Genomic DNA, 16,411 nt, shown 5'->3' on the forward strand with positions numbered 1-16,411 from the left:
TTGGGCGCGTTTGGAGGAAGCGCGCCTGTCTGCGTGTGGGGGATAAGAAGCACAGAAAGGAGCAGAAGAAGTGCGAATGTTTGTGTTGCCACCAAAGGGAGCGTGCCCCCGGGTTTCCGGAGCGTGTACTGTAGCTCCCCAAAATAAATCTGCTGTTTGTGTACGAGCTGAGCTAACACCTGCCGCACCGTGATTCAAAGCAGAGGAAAACTGAAGCTCGTTAGAGAAGAGTTTCCCGTTTCTATGGCGTCTTCTTGAAGCGCCGCAGGTCATGTTGTTCACCCGAGCTCCGCGGACCTCAGGAGACGCTGACCAGACGAGCTGTCCCCCAGACCGTCCACCTCCCTCACGCTCTCTGCATCCAGAGGACAATGCTCCACTTTGACGGCGGGGCGCCCCGTCGCCCACGTACAGGGCTGGGCCAGTTCGGCTGAATCGCAGCTTTGAACCACCCACTGGATTTTCGCTCCAAGCCCGGAGCTCAATTAGCAGTGGTTTTTACATTTCAGTTGGTGGGTCAGTGTTTATATTTAGCTTGGCAATAGCCTCCCTATTCAAATAACACACTTTTCCCATGCCCCCTTCCCCGCCCTCGTGTGTCCAGTCACCGCAGGGTTCATGCAGCTACAGGTATGGAAAAGAACAGATTTTATAGATTTTTTTTTTTTTTACAATGAAGGAATAACAGGGTTGCTTTGTTCCTCCCTAGCAAACCACCAGACAAGGGGGAAAACAAACTGTTTGTTCTCGTCCTCAGATGTAAGATGCTGGCAAAAATGTTTCTAATTAGTCTGGGATATGAAAGGGAGCGAGCAGACGGAGGACGGGGAAGCTCTGCGGTGATGACAGGAGAGGAAAAGAACGGCAGAACAAGCAAGGATGTGCTGAGGGCTTAGGCGTAATAACGAGGCGTTTTGCTATTTCGGAGATGCATTTGTGTGAAATCTGAATGCGTATGAAGCACTCTGGCGACAGGTTTCTCACCAAATGTGAGCCAGACACCAAACCCGACTGAAAGAGGCCATTAATCATCACTCACCCGCTGCAAAAAGCAAAAAATCTGAGACGAAATAAGTGAAATCAAGGCAGTGTGTGCTGGTTTTGTGTCTGACAGGATTGATCTTCTTACCAGGCAGCTTTTATATTAGAGCATTTCACTTGTTTCAAGCTTTTTTTAATGTTTAATCATTTTAATAAGAGATTATAGCTTCTTACTGAACTAGAATTTCCAGAAGTTTAAAGCTGTTTGATGACGCTGACAAGTGCAAAACTGCTTTGTTAAAGTCAGAATTTCTTTGTTTTCAGTCTGCTTGAACTACTTTTAACATTTTTTTTCACTTGTTTTGGAAGTCTTGGTAATTTTCCTGTTTTGCTGGCAAATAATTTTGCTTATTTTAAGTAATATTTCAGCCATTTAGTTGCTTTTTTTTTTTTCTTGTGAATGTGAACGTGAGCTTTACCGCTGGCAGGGACGTAGGTGAAGCGCTGGTACTGGCTTCTTTTCCTCTTGCCGTTGCAGACGTAGAAGTTGACATGGACCGGAGTGGAGAGCCTTTGGTTCCGGTAGGGTGGGATCTCAATGAGGAGGGAATTCTGCAGCGAAGAAAAACAACTGCATTGAAATGAAGTCGTGCATTTGTGTACTTTGTATTGTGTGAAGCCTCCTTATTTGATTTATTGTGTTTTTTTTTTGTTTGACTTGCTGCATACTTTGCATGAACGTTTTGTTATTTTATGCTGTTTTTTCCCTCGTGCTGGTGTAGTTTGACCCTTGAAGATGAGTGGAGTGTTATTTTATCTTGTATTAAACACAAAAAAGGGGATTTTTATTGATCACTTTGGAATGAAAAGGCACCTTCATTCATAAAGACGCCACACTGCGAGTAGAAAATGAGAGAAAAATGTACTCCGTCACAGATGAACGAATGTGCCACATATGCACATTAACCCTTGAGACTTTCGCGGTCTAAGATATTGTTGCCGTTTGTTTTTATTTCTTTGTCCCGCTCTTGTTTTCACTCAGCCGTCCTCACTTTGTATCCGTAGCCTGGAGTTGTGTGTGTTTTTCTGGGCGGTGGATAATATCTGAAAATCTGGTTGTGATCCCAAACGAGGGAGCCACAAAGAGACCCTGAAGTGAGGTTACAGAGAGTCATGGCTGTTTGCACAGCGAATAACTCAGCTGAATGTGAATAAATTGAACTCGGGATTGTCCGGATAGTTTATTTCCCCAGCAGAGCTTCCTGCTGTCTGAGGAGAAGGCGAAGGCCAGGAGCGACAACGTTCATGAGTTCAGCCTGTGGCCATACAAGCCCCATCTGTGTGTGTGTGTGTGTGTTTCTGTGCATGCGTGTGTGGATACACAGATCTGAGGTGCTGCTCAGTAGCCACGCAGGAAGTCATCTGTCTACAAAACTGTGCTTTGGAGGACGGCTGGCCCTGACATGCACAGGTGAGAGCTGACACCCGTTATATTAAATCACCACAGCCGTTAAAGTCAAGTGAAGCCAGATGAGGCTTTCCGACTTCTCTTATTCACCGCCGTCCGTCCGTCCTTCAGAGAGTTAGCTGATAAAAACTCTGGAAACGGTTCACAATTTGCAATGCGTAAACTGCAACTGTGTCCCGGGGTTAACGGGAACATTTGCAGCATTTCGCTCGCGTCGTCCAATATGCCAATTTACGCACGCTGATAAGAAACAGGCTTAATTTGTCATCCAAAACATGCGCATGTGACATCATCCTCTTATTTTCTGAAAGCTTTATACGCACGTGTGCTTTGTTGTTAAAACAACCCACTGAGGACCGAACGGACCTTCAGTTTGTGTAGCAGGCGAGAAAACTAGCGCTGACATGTTTTTACCTGACAAAAGTAATTCCTCTCGTGTGGACCGGAGGAGGAAAAACGTGACAAGTTGAAGGATGAAGGAGCACTTTTGGACTCCTCGAATGAGCGCTTCAAGACCATTTATCTAGGTTTATGTGAGTAATCTGATGTATCTAATTGTAAATAATTTGCGAAATTAAAGCTAAATCATCCCTCGTCTCCCCCGTGTGCCTCCCTCTCGGGGGAGGTTAGTCTGTGCAGGTGGCGGCAGCTGTGAGGTATCCTGAATGTGTGGTTGGGCCTGCGCTGTGGTGGAACAGCAGAGGTTAAACCTGGCCAAGGCAGCGTCAGTGTTTAAAATGGGACCAATCCAGCAGACTGGGAGGGAGGGGGGGAGGGCCCTTTGTCTATTCAAGCAGACAGATGTGTCCCAGCAGTCACTGTGTGTGTGTGTGTGTGTGTGTGTGTGTGTGTGTGTGTGTGTGTGTGAAGAGAGTGAAAGTGTGTATGTTTTGCAATAGGAAGACACTGGGAGCAGGTGCAGCGCCTCACATATAGACACCCTCTAATCCCCTCTTCTATCTCCCAGACTCCCACCACTACATCTCTCTCTCTGCCCCCCCGCCCCCTCCCTCTCTCTCTCTCAGGCCAACACAGGACACTCTGCCAAGCACGAACTCCCACAGGTTGAAGGCTGAACTTTTGAAAACCTTTTCCACACATTTCAAACACAACACTGCTGTTTCCCCCCGAGGGCTTCAGCCCCGGGCTGAGAAAATCTGCAGCCATATTCCAGTTTCTCTCTATGTGTGTGTGTGTGTGTGTGTGTGTGTGCGCGCGCGCGCATCCCATGTTTATATTAACTATGCGTTAGGAATGCACGGTTTAAAGGGATAGTTCAACATTTTGGGAAGCCACCATCACAGTCACCATCTGATTAGCCTAGCTTAGCACAAAGACTGAAAACCGGGGGAAACAGCTAGCCTGGCTCTGTCTGAAGGCAACAAATAAAACTGCATCGTGATATGTGCACAATTCAGCTTTTATAGAGACCAAACAAGATATTATGTATTAATTAATTAACTTCAGCGCCGCTGGTAGGAAGATTGTGTTATGTTTGCACAGAGCCAGGCTTCCACCTGTTTCCAGTTTTTATGCTAAGCTAAGCTAACTACAGATAGCTGCTCATAACTAACTCTCTGCAAGAAAGCAAATAAGGGTATTTCCCAAAGAGTGGAACTACTTTACACACAAATGCACCAAAAACAGCTGTGAAGTGTAGCTGTAACCTTCCAGTATTTGACTGTAATTTCGTGTGTTATGAGTCTGAGATGTAACTGGAACTTTGTTTGTGTTCACAACAAAGAACAATCATACTTGTTGCAGTGAAAGCTGAATATTCATGGTGGATACCTCAACATCTACACGTCTACCTGGCCCTTTAAAGTAGTGTAAATCTAGATTTGTGAGTCTGAATTCAACAGGCGCAGCAGGCTAAATTCAGGTCAGGGTTGCAAATGTTTTGCTAGTTAGTGTGAGATTGAGAGCAGCTGCTTCATCCTCAGTGCTTTAATCCTGAAATCAGACTGCATTGGTCACAGATAACAGCGTCACATGTATCACTTACAGACTTTGAGGCGTCTCTGTCAACCTTGGCCTCGGTCTCCCAGAGGTGGTGACCATCTGAAAGGAAAAGGAATGGAGAAAAGAGCAGCTTTTTTAACGACAAATCGGAAAATAATCCACCTACTTGGCTCCCAGCAGAAATGAAGAAATGGAATGAGTTTTGTTATTATCATCTGTTACATCAGTGATACATAAAACAGCCCCAGAGAGGAGAGGGTATCGCACACGTCATACCGTCTGACCCGCCGCTCATGAGCTCATATCCTCAGTCTAACAAACCTGAGACGGAGGGAGACGACAGAGAGCGAGACACAGACGGAGAGACAGGGAGAGAAATCTGATGCAATCCCTAAAAAAAACCCAGTCATACCAAAGAGATGAGCGACATCTTTGGTGGTTGAGAGAAACCTTGACTTCATCGCTGTGTGGAATCCCAACATGCTCGAGCAGCTGGTCGGCTCGTTAATACGCAGCGACTGGAAACTGACAGCTCGCCTCGACTCTCAAACTTCTGATTTCTTGTGTTCTCACAGGAATCCTTCTGCTATCCCCATATAATGATTGTTAAACGGCATTGGTATTTGCTCTTTTACGGGTAATGTGTTTTTTCTCCTCAAAGTCGCCACAACAAAGAGGTTTTCCCATCAGCCAATAAAACGGGGCATCACGTGAGCTGTCGGAAAACACAGGCAAGTTTGATTTGTCACTCTGCCCACTGAAATGTGAGCGAAACTATAATTTTACCAACTTATTCGGCACAGAGGGAAACATTTGCAATTTTCTCTAGGCCCCTGACTCATTAACAAGGCCCTAAAAAGACACCGAATGACTTTACGTGGAAAGGAAACTGGCGTTTAAAGAAAAAAGGTCAGCTGTGGCCGACCCTTCTTGAAGAAAATGAACTGAGATATGTGCCGTGTTGCTCAACAGGCCGTCTGCAGTTTGATAAGTGGAGCGTCTGAATCGAGCGGACAGCCCGGTGCAGATGGATGGGGTGGCGGTCGGAGTTGTGAGGTGGCAGAGATGGAGGAGGTGCAGCTTGGCACTGACGGCTTCTATCATGTCTGAGAAGACACTGGAAACCGGTTTGCCTCTGCTCTGATCTCGCTCGGTCTTGCACTTGTGGGTCGGAGCTTTAGCTGCTGAGAATTAATATCAGATGTGTCCGCTAGAAGAGAGGGGACCCGGTCGCTCCCACAGGAAAAACAAACAAATTCAAAAACAACCAGATCTCTGACATTTGTGCAGAGAAGGGAAGAGATACAGTGAGCTGTCAATACGCCAAAAACCAAAACTAAGGGAACGAGCAACTGGAGGAAGAGAAGCATTCAGGAGACATGTTTTCGAACTCATGACCACTCACTTTTAAAAATGCACACTGGCTTTGTTGATTATACGTATTTGGGTCACTTTTCCAGTGCACCTGCTGGTAATTAGTGCGTGGAACTGGGACACAGTTATGGCTTTAACATCCTAATTGTCTGGCATGATTTTCTGCAGACCTCTGTGTCTGAGTATTTCAAATAGCACCAGGAGACAGAGGCTTCAAAACACGATATCCCTCATTCAAATGTGCTTCAGGTTATTTATGCACCGGTTATTATCTATAATAACTGCTGCCGTGCCTGAACCCGTTTTCGCTGCCACTTGTGTCCACAAGACGCACGGTTATACAGTTGTGTTGCAGTTAGAAATGAGAAAATATAGTTGGGCGGGGGGCCGCAGACATTGCCGATACATTGATTGGTACTGGGTGAAATCGGGACTCCTTGTCTTTCATTAAAGAGGCCATATTATGCTTTATTTGGTGCTACTTAGCTTTTTTGTGCATGTCAAAGGTCTGCAAAGTCCAAAGTCTGCAGCAAAAGAAACGCTGCTCCGGAACTGCCTGAAACGCCTCGTCAGTAGTCCAGCCTTTACTTCCGCGACTTGTTCGCATCACTACGTAAAACAGCGCTGCCTCCGGTTTGGTGACTGTCCCGCCCGTTGAAAACTAGAAGTACCTCACTGTCTGCCGGCACCATACGAAGATGTGGACGGTAAGAGCACGCCAATTTCTCTTTTGTTGTGGATTAACTTTGTTTTTGATGGAAATGCAACAGAAATGTTCCACAACGACTGGAAAACTGTGTGTGCATTTCAACGCTTCGTTGGTGTTAGCATGTTGCTAATGAGGCTAGTGTCTATTATTCTTATACTCTGGGGTGATTTTGGACTAATATTGTAATATTGAGGGACAAATATTAACTAAATAACAAGAGTGCTAGGTCTGATACTCTTAACTGCTTTTCCATGTTGTTTTTTGCGTGTTTACGCTGCAGTGCTAGCTCAGCTAACGTTAGCTTTGTTGGTATAGAAGCCCGTTCTACACCGGGATCCTCGCCAATATATGTGTGTGTTGCTGCTGTATGTAGATTTGCTTAATAGACATGCCCTGAAGGTAATGATACAGCTACATTTGAAGCTGTCTGCTAACTTTAGCGGCGTGCTGGGCAGTGAGGCAGAGGCTGATCCGGATCAGATTCCTGCTCGAACACATGCGGGTGTGTTGTTTTCGCTTTAGAAGTGGCTATTGTGGTGATATTCATGGTATCATGGCAGCTAAAAACATGGTGCCTGCTCAGGCCTGTGGGAGCGGACCAATCAGAGGAGCCTGGGCTTTTCAGGAGGCGGGCCTTAAAGAGACAGGAGCTAAAATTGAGCGTTCCAGGCAAAAGGTGAGGTGCTGCAGCAACTTAAGCAGATAAATATGTTTTTTTTTTAAACATTAAAGCATGCAGAGCTGTTCTAGTAGACACTCAAAACAAAAGTAGAAATCTGGAAATTAGCATAATATGACGTCTTTAAATGAAGTGAGGAGAGACAACAGGCTGACAGTTGAGACTATTTTCCCTCTTCTTACAAAGACAAAGACGGTGGAATCCTGGTGACAGATAAGCCAGATTCTGCAGCCTAAAACCTCAGAAAAACAAAAGCTCTGCATTTTCTGGGCACCATGGTAACAGTCCGCCTTGGTGCAAAGCAAGGTGCAGACATCTGGCGTGCAAAGAAACACACCAGTGTGTGTTACCATGAATCAAATACAACACTTGCAAACCATGTTGCAAGGAAGCCGATGTGTAAACAATAGAAATGAAAACAGTCTGTCATACAGGAAGTTGTACAGGATCTCTGCTTGCGTCCAATGATACTTCACTTTTATGTTGTGAAGGCATATTCTCCTTCTTCTCAAGTTTTTAAAGCATTATGATGATTCATAACATCCTATTCTGACTCAAACGTCTCATCATGAGAGTCCAGAGTGAAATGAGAGCAGCTAGCCAGAAAACTTAAATGTCACCCACTCAATTTTAACGCCACCACTGAGATGACTTCCCCCTCCATGAAACTGATTCTGTCTCTAAGACACGTTTGTTTGACTAAAACTTCACTCTGCCAGCACATCTCTTTTTCCCTGTTTCTCCTGCTCTGCCTCTCGCTGCCTCTCCTCACTTTTGGGAGCCTCTCCAGAAGGGAAGCCTTTGCAGCCGATGTCGATCCACAGGAGGTAAACATGTTTTTCAGATCTCCCTCTACGTCTCTCTCCGTTTCTCCCCCGTCTGCTTTTCTCTCTCTCTCTCTCTCTCTCTCTGACTCACGCTCACATCATTTTTCACATCAATGCAGAGATAGAAAAATTAAATTTAGCACTTTGTTTTCGGTGCCCAGGTACCTTTTGCCAGGAAACTTCTCAAGAGCCGAAAAAAAAAAAAAGCTTTGAAAAGCTGAACGCGTGGGATGCCTTTGTTTGAAAAGAGTGTACCGGATAATTGATAACCACAGAATGTAATTGATAACCACAGAATGTTCCAGAGTTATAGGGCAACATCTGCACAACGCCTGCACCGATCCAATGAAAAACTTCAGCGGCAGCTACTCTCCAATTCCCCTCCTACCAAATTTCAACGAGCACAATATGGTTTCTAACTCCCTGGCCCACTGTGCTGGATAATATCCAATATTATCTAAGTTAAACAACTCAGCCTAAAACCTCTCCCCCAAAACCACCCCGGCCATATAAACCCAGTACCCCTCTCCAACTCTCACAACGCCCAGGCCTCGCTCGCCTTGGCTGCGTCCCAGCCTCGCAGAAGTCTTACAATTCACATTTCGTTAGCGATGGTCTATACAAATCATTACTTTCTCAGAAGAGACATAACACAGAGCAGTCGACGGCACAGCGGCGGTGTGCTGTACAGAGTCATGGCAGCCGAGGGGGATCAAACAATATACAATACACTTATTTGTCATGTTGGGTTCAGAAAGGGAATCAAACAGCTCCTTGTGCTCCTTAATTGGAGCTGGGTGGAGTGAAACGTTGGTGCCCAGAGTGAAACAGCATGGTGGCATGTGCCCAAGCCCTCATAACGTACAGTAAATATAAACACATGCTCTACCCAGGTCCATGTGGCACGCTGAAAGACTTCCCTTGTCCTCGGACTGATGACTGAAACTTCTTCCTTCCCGCTGCCCTAAAAGCACGTGGATTTTGGAGGTCGCACGCAAGCCGCTGCGGTGTGGAAGGGGCGGCTGATAAATGGCGGCAGCGGAGGAGGAGATGCTTGACAGCCACTCTCCGACGGTGGCGACTGTTGCTTTGCGACGTCATCTGGACGCGAGGCAGAGCTTCCAACCAGAAATCAATCTCTGGAGTTTCTGAAAGGGGCCTGTGAGTTTTATGAATCATACACTGTGATTTATGAAAGCATAATCCCTGCTGTTTATGTGGCTGTAATTGATTTGTTTATGAAAACAGCCATTGTTCTCAGAAGTGTCGGAGGCAGCCAAACCGCCGAGCGGCTTCAAGTGAAAGTCATTGTTTTATGAATGCAATGAAACCGAAGCCTACTGACCACCCCTCCCTCAAAACAAAACCACTGCACAGAGTTAGCAAAGCTAACCGAGCCACCACAGGGTTCGTGTTGAAAATCCTTCCCCCGGCTGCTGCTTTGTGTCCTGCTCGCATCTCTCGTGGGCTTAGAGGAGGATGGTTATCTATAATTTTCTCCAGGTAACTCCAGACACCATCTGGCAGCCTTGCAGCACGATAATCCTCTCGCAGTTCAATTTTCAGGCCTTCTTAGTTGCCAAGAACAATTAGCCACGTCAGGCTAGAAAGCCGGTCCGGGTCTCTACCTGTTTGAAGCTCATTGGCCCGCAAAGACGAACAGGTGACGAAGACAACGATAACACGGCTACTGCGGAGCAGAGGAGTTTGATGGATCAGGGAAATCGGTTATTCACAGCGATAGCGGCTGCAGCAGACTGGGCAGCTGTCCAGCGCGACAGGCCAGATGTGAAAACGTTCTTTTCACTGGAGGCTTTCTTCTCTGCAAGGATTTCCTTCAGGATCTCTCGCTCAAATTAAGCTATTATCAATCATGGTGGGGAAACACTGAGCAGAAAACCACACGGTATTAAAAACGACTGAGAGGAAGGAGAAAAGAAAGTAAGTGAAAGTAAGCAACAGGACAGAAGAAAGAGGAAGAAAAAATACACAAAACTGAAGCCACACACTACATATAACACACTTTATATAATGTCCACGTTATAAAGTACTGGCCAGAGCTGGAATCTGATTGGTTGGTGACTGAAATACTGTCACTTTTCTATCACTCACATGTGAGGGTATAAATTCTCCTACTTTAAAGTCACTTTACGTACTTTAAAGTAAGGAGTGCCGGAACAAAATCCTGCATCCTCTGCAGTGAATATCATGTGTTTATCGGTTTCAACCAATGACAAAGACACTTTTCTTCTGAATTTTGACAACTGCCTAGCAACTGATAGACTCTAACTAATGAATTATTATTTAATTATGACTCATGGGCAGCCAGTTGAAGTAATACACCGTGGAAAAGGCGGATGACCTGTATGTGACAGAAGATGCTTTAGTTTAGCTCCATTATCCAGATGAAGACTGTGAGATGCAGTTAAAGATAGTAAGTGGACCCTTTAGCGAAGTTACAGTTTGATTTTGTTTACTTTAAGATGTTTTATTTACTTCTAATCCTCTACTGAACCTACACTACACGCCTATATTCACTATATTATATATTTTGCACAGGTAGCACAGTTATAAACTTCACAAACCATGTATGTCCAAATTTGGTGATTTTTGTAATTTTCGGATAAACAGAAAACTCCAGCTCATTAGATAAGCTGATAAATGTGTTGTCACAGAGCTGTTTTCCTTAGCTGACATTTTGGCAGGACAGAAATGACTTGCCTCTCAGTCACACTGCTGCTCTCTTCTTGGCCTGCATGTGAGCTTTTAAACTCACTTTCTCTCTGCAGCTTAAACTCTGCGTTAAATCTCCGCGCCTCGCTCCGTCTTTGATTTCTGTTCGGATTTCGGCACTTTCAGCCTTTACTAACGGACAATAAATTACACGAGAACTCCTCCAGCAGAAAACTGAACCATAATAAAATAACGCGAGGTGAATAAAGGACAGCGGGGCCTAATTTTCCAAATGGAGTGACTGTTATTATCAGAGAGAGCATCTTCAGGGCAGGACGGGGCAAATGAAAGCAAGGTGAGACTCACTCGGGTTTAGATTACAGGCTGATGTCTGCAGCTCTGAGGCCGTACAGTAATCTCCTGTGACTGATTGGCTGTAACCAGGATTGACAACCGAACCGATGCTATCTCGACTATTTCTGCCGAGGAGGGCGTGATAGAGCAAAGCTGCCGTGCAGTTACTGTTTTCAGATGTTTTGCTCTGACTGAGGAACAGGTGACAGAGTGCGTCTCTCCGAGGGAAACAAGGGATTTCCTTCTGCGTGAGTCATGGGTAGCAACAACAACACACTCAAAAACATGAATATGAAACTGCTCATAAAAACATATTCCTCTCTCTCTCACACACACACACACCAGAATCTCATTTGTCAGCAGAGTGGAAACATCTTTTAGACCATCGGACACTAAAACAGAAACCAAAACAAATGAAACTTTTAGTTCGTTTGGCAGCCTCTGGAGGCAGGGTGACCCGTGCTGCCTGTAATGACAGGGGAAACTCTGACACACACACACACACACGCCTTGTAAGCAGAGGATGCATGAAAAAACACACATGTCAATGAGCACGTGTTCTGTTACCGCAGCTTTGCAAACTCTGTTTTCTGAGTGTGCCTTATTGGAAAATTTGCAGGAAAATTGTCCATCGGTAAAATTAGACGCTTAAGCTCTTCATGGCAGCTAAATCCACCACTTTGGATTTGCGAGTTTGATTGTTGAGCTGTTTCTCAGAGTTTCTCTGCTTTGGCTCGAGTAAAATAACAAAAGAATTTCCAGATTCGATCTGAGCAGGACGTGACAGCAAATATGAGCCTTTTAAATATTCAGATGTGTTGTTTTGCATATTTCTTAGCATCATTATCTTATTGTACCACTGATGCCATTTCACCCCAGAGATTAATGATGTCTCTGCTTGTCTACTGAATCTATTTGCCTGTCCTATTTATGCAGCGAGCAGCTGTGAAGAAGACCCGTGCGATCCGTAGGGAGTCCGCAGCTCGCGGTTAATGAACTGGGAGCTGGTGGAGGCAGCTTGGACGGAGAGGTGGAAGGATGGAGGGAAGCAGAGGGAGGGCAGTGTTGTGGAAGCCTGGCTTAAGGGTGTTTCCATGGTAGGATTGCCCAGGAATCTAATGCTGGTGCCAGACGCGGGGAAACCCTCATCAAAAACAAGGGAGCACACCCATCAAGAGCAGTCCAGAGCCTGCACATGGCCCTAAAGTCAGCTGGATTCAGAGCTCGGTCAGAACCGAGCAGCTGCTGACCAGAAGGACACTGTTTACAGTCGTGTATCTGGTCATTTGTTTCTCTTTGTTGCTACAAAACAAACGGTCCACTTCCTTGTTTTTTAAGTTGGAGTTGTAGCGACAATTTTCATGGATACAGCGGCAAACTCACGGGTTGGTTAAAGTTTAGGGAACAGAGCTAAAGAAGAACAGTCACTGTGACTAAATCAAGCACAGTTGGAGCAACTGGTGAGAGGATTAAAGTAGTAAGAGTGAGAGTTTATTTTTGGAAAAAAGGGAACTTAAACTAAGTTTAAATTATCATTATTATAAGGTTCCTTTTTAAGAACGAATTATTGCATGAATATGACGGAAGGACATTTAATTATAGATTTTTAACATTTGGAAATGTCTTAATTACTTTGTTTTGATTTGAGGAACTATTTTACCTTTCTCATATATCCTACGTATGTAGTGACGCACCCCCAAAAACGATGTACCAACTTTATACTTTACTCATTATTTTCAATTTAGAAGCAAGATTCAAATAGGAAATCTCCATCGTAATCCAAAGTCTAAAAGTAACTAGTAACTTAAGCTGTCAGACAAATGTAGTGGAGTACAAATCACAATATTTACCTCTGATATGTGGTACAGTAGAAATATAAAGTTGCATAAAACGGAAATGCTCAAGTGAAATACCTTGAATTTGTACTTGAGTACAGTCCTTGAGTAAAAGTACTTAGTTACACTTTATCACTTTATGTGATTATGAAAAACAACAATCGAACTGAAAAAGTCCAAAAATTATTTCTGAATTACAAAGATTAGCCAGCATCAAAGTTCAAACTTCTATGATAAACATATGGCTAGCTAGTGAAGCTAGTGAGCTAGCCTCCTAGCTCCAGCAGACACAGGAACATTTCCAGGTATTAGTCTATTATTTTTATTTAAGATTCATTCTTTGAACCTTTTAGCTATCGTCGACAGCCAACGTTTCCGTTCTTCCGCCGTAGCTAGCGGCTACATGTGGTCATTGTTTCCATCCGATTAGCAACATTTTGGCTAACTCTATACACAGATATCTGATTATGAATGCAGATAAATTGAAAAAAAAAGCTAATACAAAGCTAAATCGTCTTGATTTTGCATTCTGTCTCAAACACAAACACTGTTTACCTGCACACAACCGCTCAAACGTGATTGGTCAATAATACTTGAACTGCACGTTTGATGCTAAACTCGCGTCTCTTGCCTACAGATTCAGGGTTCATATGCAGATATGTGTCATTAAAGAGATTAACTGAGGTTAAATCCAGCGTTATTGTCTCCAAAGCAGCTCTGCCCTCCTCTCAGGAAGACAGGAACAAGGCCTACACTCATTCAATCACTTCTTGTTTTGATAAACAATCTCACTACTCCATTGTACAGTGCCGGGGGGGTGGGGGTGGGGGGGGGCTGCCTGTGTGCCCGGCGGCCTTGAATTCTTCCTTTCACAGGTGGAACAATGAAAGGCTTCCCTCTTGCTGAATGAGTCACAGACTGATAGGATCACACGTGTTTACGCGGCGCAGCCTTGGCCCAAACTGAACCTCACGTTGCTTTGCCGGAGCTAATCAAGGAAATTGCTGTTTGTAAACCTCCTCGCATCAACATCTGGGAGCAGTCCCCTCTCCCTCCAAACCAGCACGGCTTAAAGTCAGAAAAGGAGAAACAAATACTGAGACATGGCACGCGCACACACAAAAGTGCATGCATCCACACCACGTGCACAGCCACCCACGCACACACACACACACACACACAGCACATGCTGCATTTGTGATCCATTCCTCTGCTGAACAGGCAATGGAAACTTCTGCAAATGTAAATCTGCTGGGTTAAAAATACAGCGCATTAATGTGCACCACATGTGGCACTCTGGCAGGACGGAGGATATTTTGACGGCGGGGGGAGAGGAGGGAGGGAGGAGGGCTGCTGCAGTCCTGGGGTTTCTCCAACAACGGAGAGGCACACACACACACACACACACACACACACACACACAGCAGAACTCCTCCTTTTTTACCTTGAGCCTTTTCCACGAACACCACCTTGGAGTCGTGCTGGAAGTTGTGTCCGTCGAGCAGCATCCTCTCCCCTCCGGGGGCGGGACACGTCTCCAAGCTCTGCTTATCCACCAGCGGCAGCTCCTGGGCCGATCTCTGGGCTGTGGGAGGGAGAGGAGAAACCGGCCTCATCGCTCAGCTAATACACACCCACTCCCCATGCAGACCTGAGCATCCAGACTGAGGCTGAATCACTACCTAGACAGCTTTCACAGAGCAGCCGCTGAAAGCTGCAAACCTCGACTTCTGTATGTTAGAATTAAGCTGCCTGTTTGCCAGTAAGTAGAAAGAGGCTCCATTTTGAGTTTATTTGTGTTTTCCTCAAATTATGGTGGATGTTTTGTCTCAAATATTTGCTTCAAGTCTTTCCTCTCCTGTCTGTTTTACTCCTCTCACCCACCTTTTGGCTTGGGCCTCTCATTCCTCGCTCGCTTTCAGTTTTTCTGAAGTGATATACTACTCGCCGTGAAATATTTGCAAACCTTTTCTGTCTAAATGCAACGCTGATGTCTTGGCCGGGCCTCTCTTGTGAAAGATGTCTGTAATTTCATTGTGATTGACTGGGATACATAAAACAGAGGTTCAGTAAAACCTGAATAGTTCTCATATGAGGATCATCTTTTTGTAATTCGATGCCCCTGCTTTCTGATTTTGATAAAACTCTAATTCTCTGTCTTTGGAAACCATCAATCTTTCCCACATTTCTCTCTTTCTCTCCCTCCGTCTGTCTGTCGTTCTGCTTCACTCACACACAAAGTGAATTTTGGTCAAAAACAATTGCTCTGTGGCAGTCGTTCAGAAACTAACAATGGTCTATTTCAAGGGGCTGAGATCATGGTTTAACTACTGTCTTTCATTTACCTCATAAGACTTAATCTCTATGGCAGCTCTCGCTGCCAGAACCACATGAAGTGGTTGATCTGCTTGACTTTATCCTGGTCCAGTGAAAGGTCAGCTCCAGTGCAGTGCAGTGGGGTTTATCGAGCGAGGCCTACGTAGCTTTCACACAGACAGATACTGTCAAACTAAAAAGTAGCTCATTGCAGCAGTTCTGCAATGGCAGTGATCTTTATGGGTTAATCTGACACTTATCGTCTGATAAATCAATTAATGGTTTAGCCTAGAAACTTTTAGAAAAGGGTGAAAATAGTGGCATTTCCCACAGTTCAGGGTGATGTCCTCAAACCCAACAATATTTAATTCACAGTGAAAAAAGACCAGAGAGCAGCTTGATAAATGGCTTTAAGGATGAATCAATTATCAGATTTCTGTCTAGTGACTAATTGATTAATCCAGTGGCTTTGAAGCTCTAAATCTTATGATCTTATTTAAAAGGAGCGACCTTTTACTTGCCACTGCTAGTTATGTGTAGTTTCCTGTGTTAGCATATGCTAGCATGCTAACGCACTAAACACAAAGTGCAGCTGATGCAAATGGAATGAAATTAGTTTGGAATATTGCAAAAATTAAAATGTCTGACCTGACGATGGCGGCGCTAAATGAAAGTGATTATAATTCATCCTAAAGGGCATCATGCACGTCTGCACCAAACCAAGCAAAGCTAAAAAGTAAAGATTAGATGAAAAACAATTGAGTTTTGTGCAGGTGAACATGTTTTTACCTTTTTTAATCCCATGAATCATGTTGCAACCCATAGAATTCATCCTCTGAGCTTTTAAAGGGATCCGACCACCATGTTGGCTGTCACTAATATACTAATCTGACCATTTAAGGACTCTTTAAGAGGCATCTGGAGTTCTCGCTTGAAAAACAAACAAGAGAAGGTGTACTCACAGCACTCAATGGGGTTGGATGCAGCCTGCAGGGACACGGTTCTGCCTGTGGCCTGGTTGATGTGAACTCGGAAAACCATCCGCACACGCGTGTTTTTGCGCCCGATGTCGGTCTCCCCCTTCCTCAGCTCGATGTCCGAATTCCGCAGCTTCAGGATCCCCGCGCAGTCGATCCTGTTTGTAGAGATGAAGAGTTTGAGTTCTGCCAAAGTCTGTCTGTCCACAAGGCAAACCGTCATGCGCTGAGGATGTAGCATGTACTCTCACAGTTA

General features: G+C 44.9%; 1 protein-coding gene across 1 annotated transcript in view; it reads right to left on the reverse strand.

The window, feature by feature from the left end:
- Positions 1 to 16,411, reverse strand: part of nfatc1 (nuclear factor of activated T cells 1) — a 38,832-nt gene that overhangs the window by 12,089 nt on the left and 10,332 nt on the right. Inside the window, exons 5-8 of the mRNA XM_041955246.1 lie at positions 16,141 to 16,313; positions 14,307 to 14,447; positions 4,455 to 4,510; positions 1,461 to 1,593 (exon numbers count right to left, since the gene is read on the reverse strand). Coding sequence (XP_041811180.1) covers positions 1,461 to 1,593; positions 4,455 to 4,510; positions 14,307 to 14,447; positions 16,141 to 16,313 — 503 coding nt within the window. The remainder of the gene's footprint in view (positions 1 to 1,460; positions 1,594 to 4,454; positions 4,511 to 14,306; positions 14,448 to 16,140; positions 16,314 to 16,411) is intronic.

This window comes from Chelmon rostratus, chromosome 16 (assembly GCF_017976325.1).
Source record: "Chelmon rostratus isolate fCheRos1 chromosome 16, fCheRos1.pri, whole genome shotgun sequence".
Lineage (NCBI taxonomy): Eukaryota > Metazoa > Chordata > Actinopteri > Chaetodontiformes > Chaetodontidae > Chelmon > Chelmon rostratus.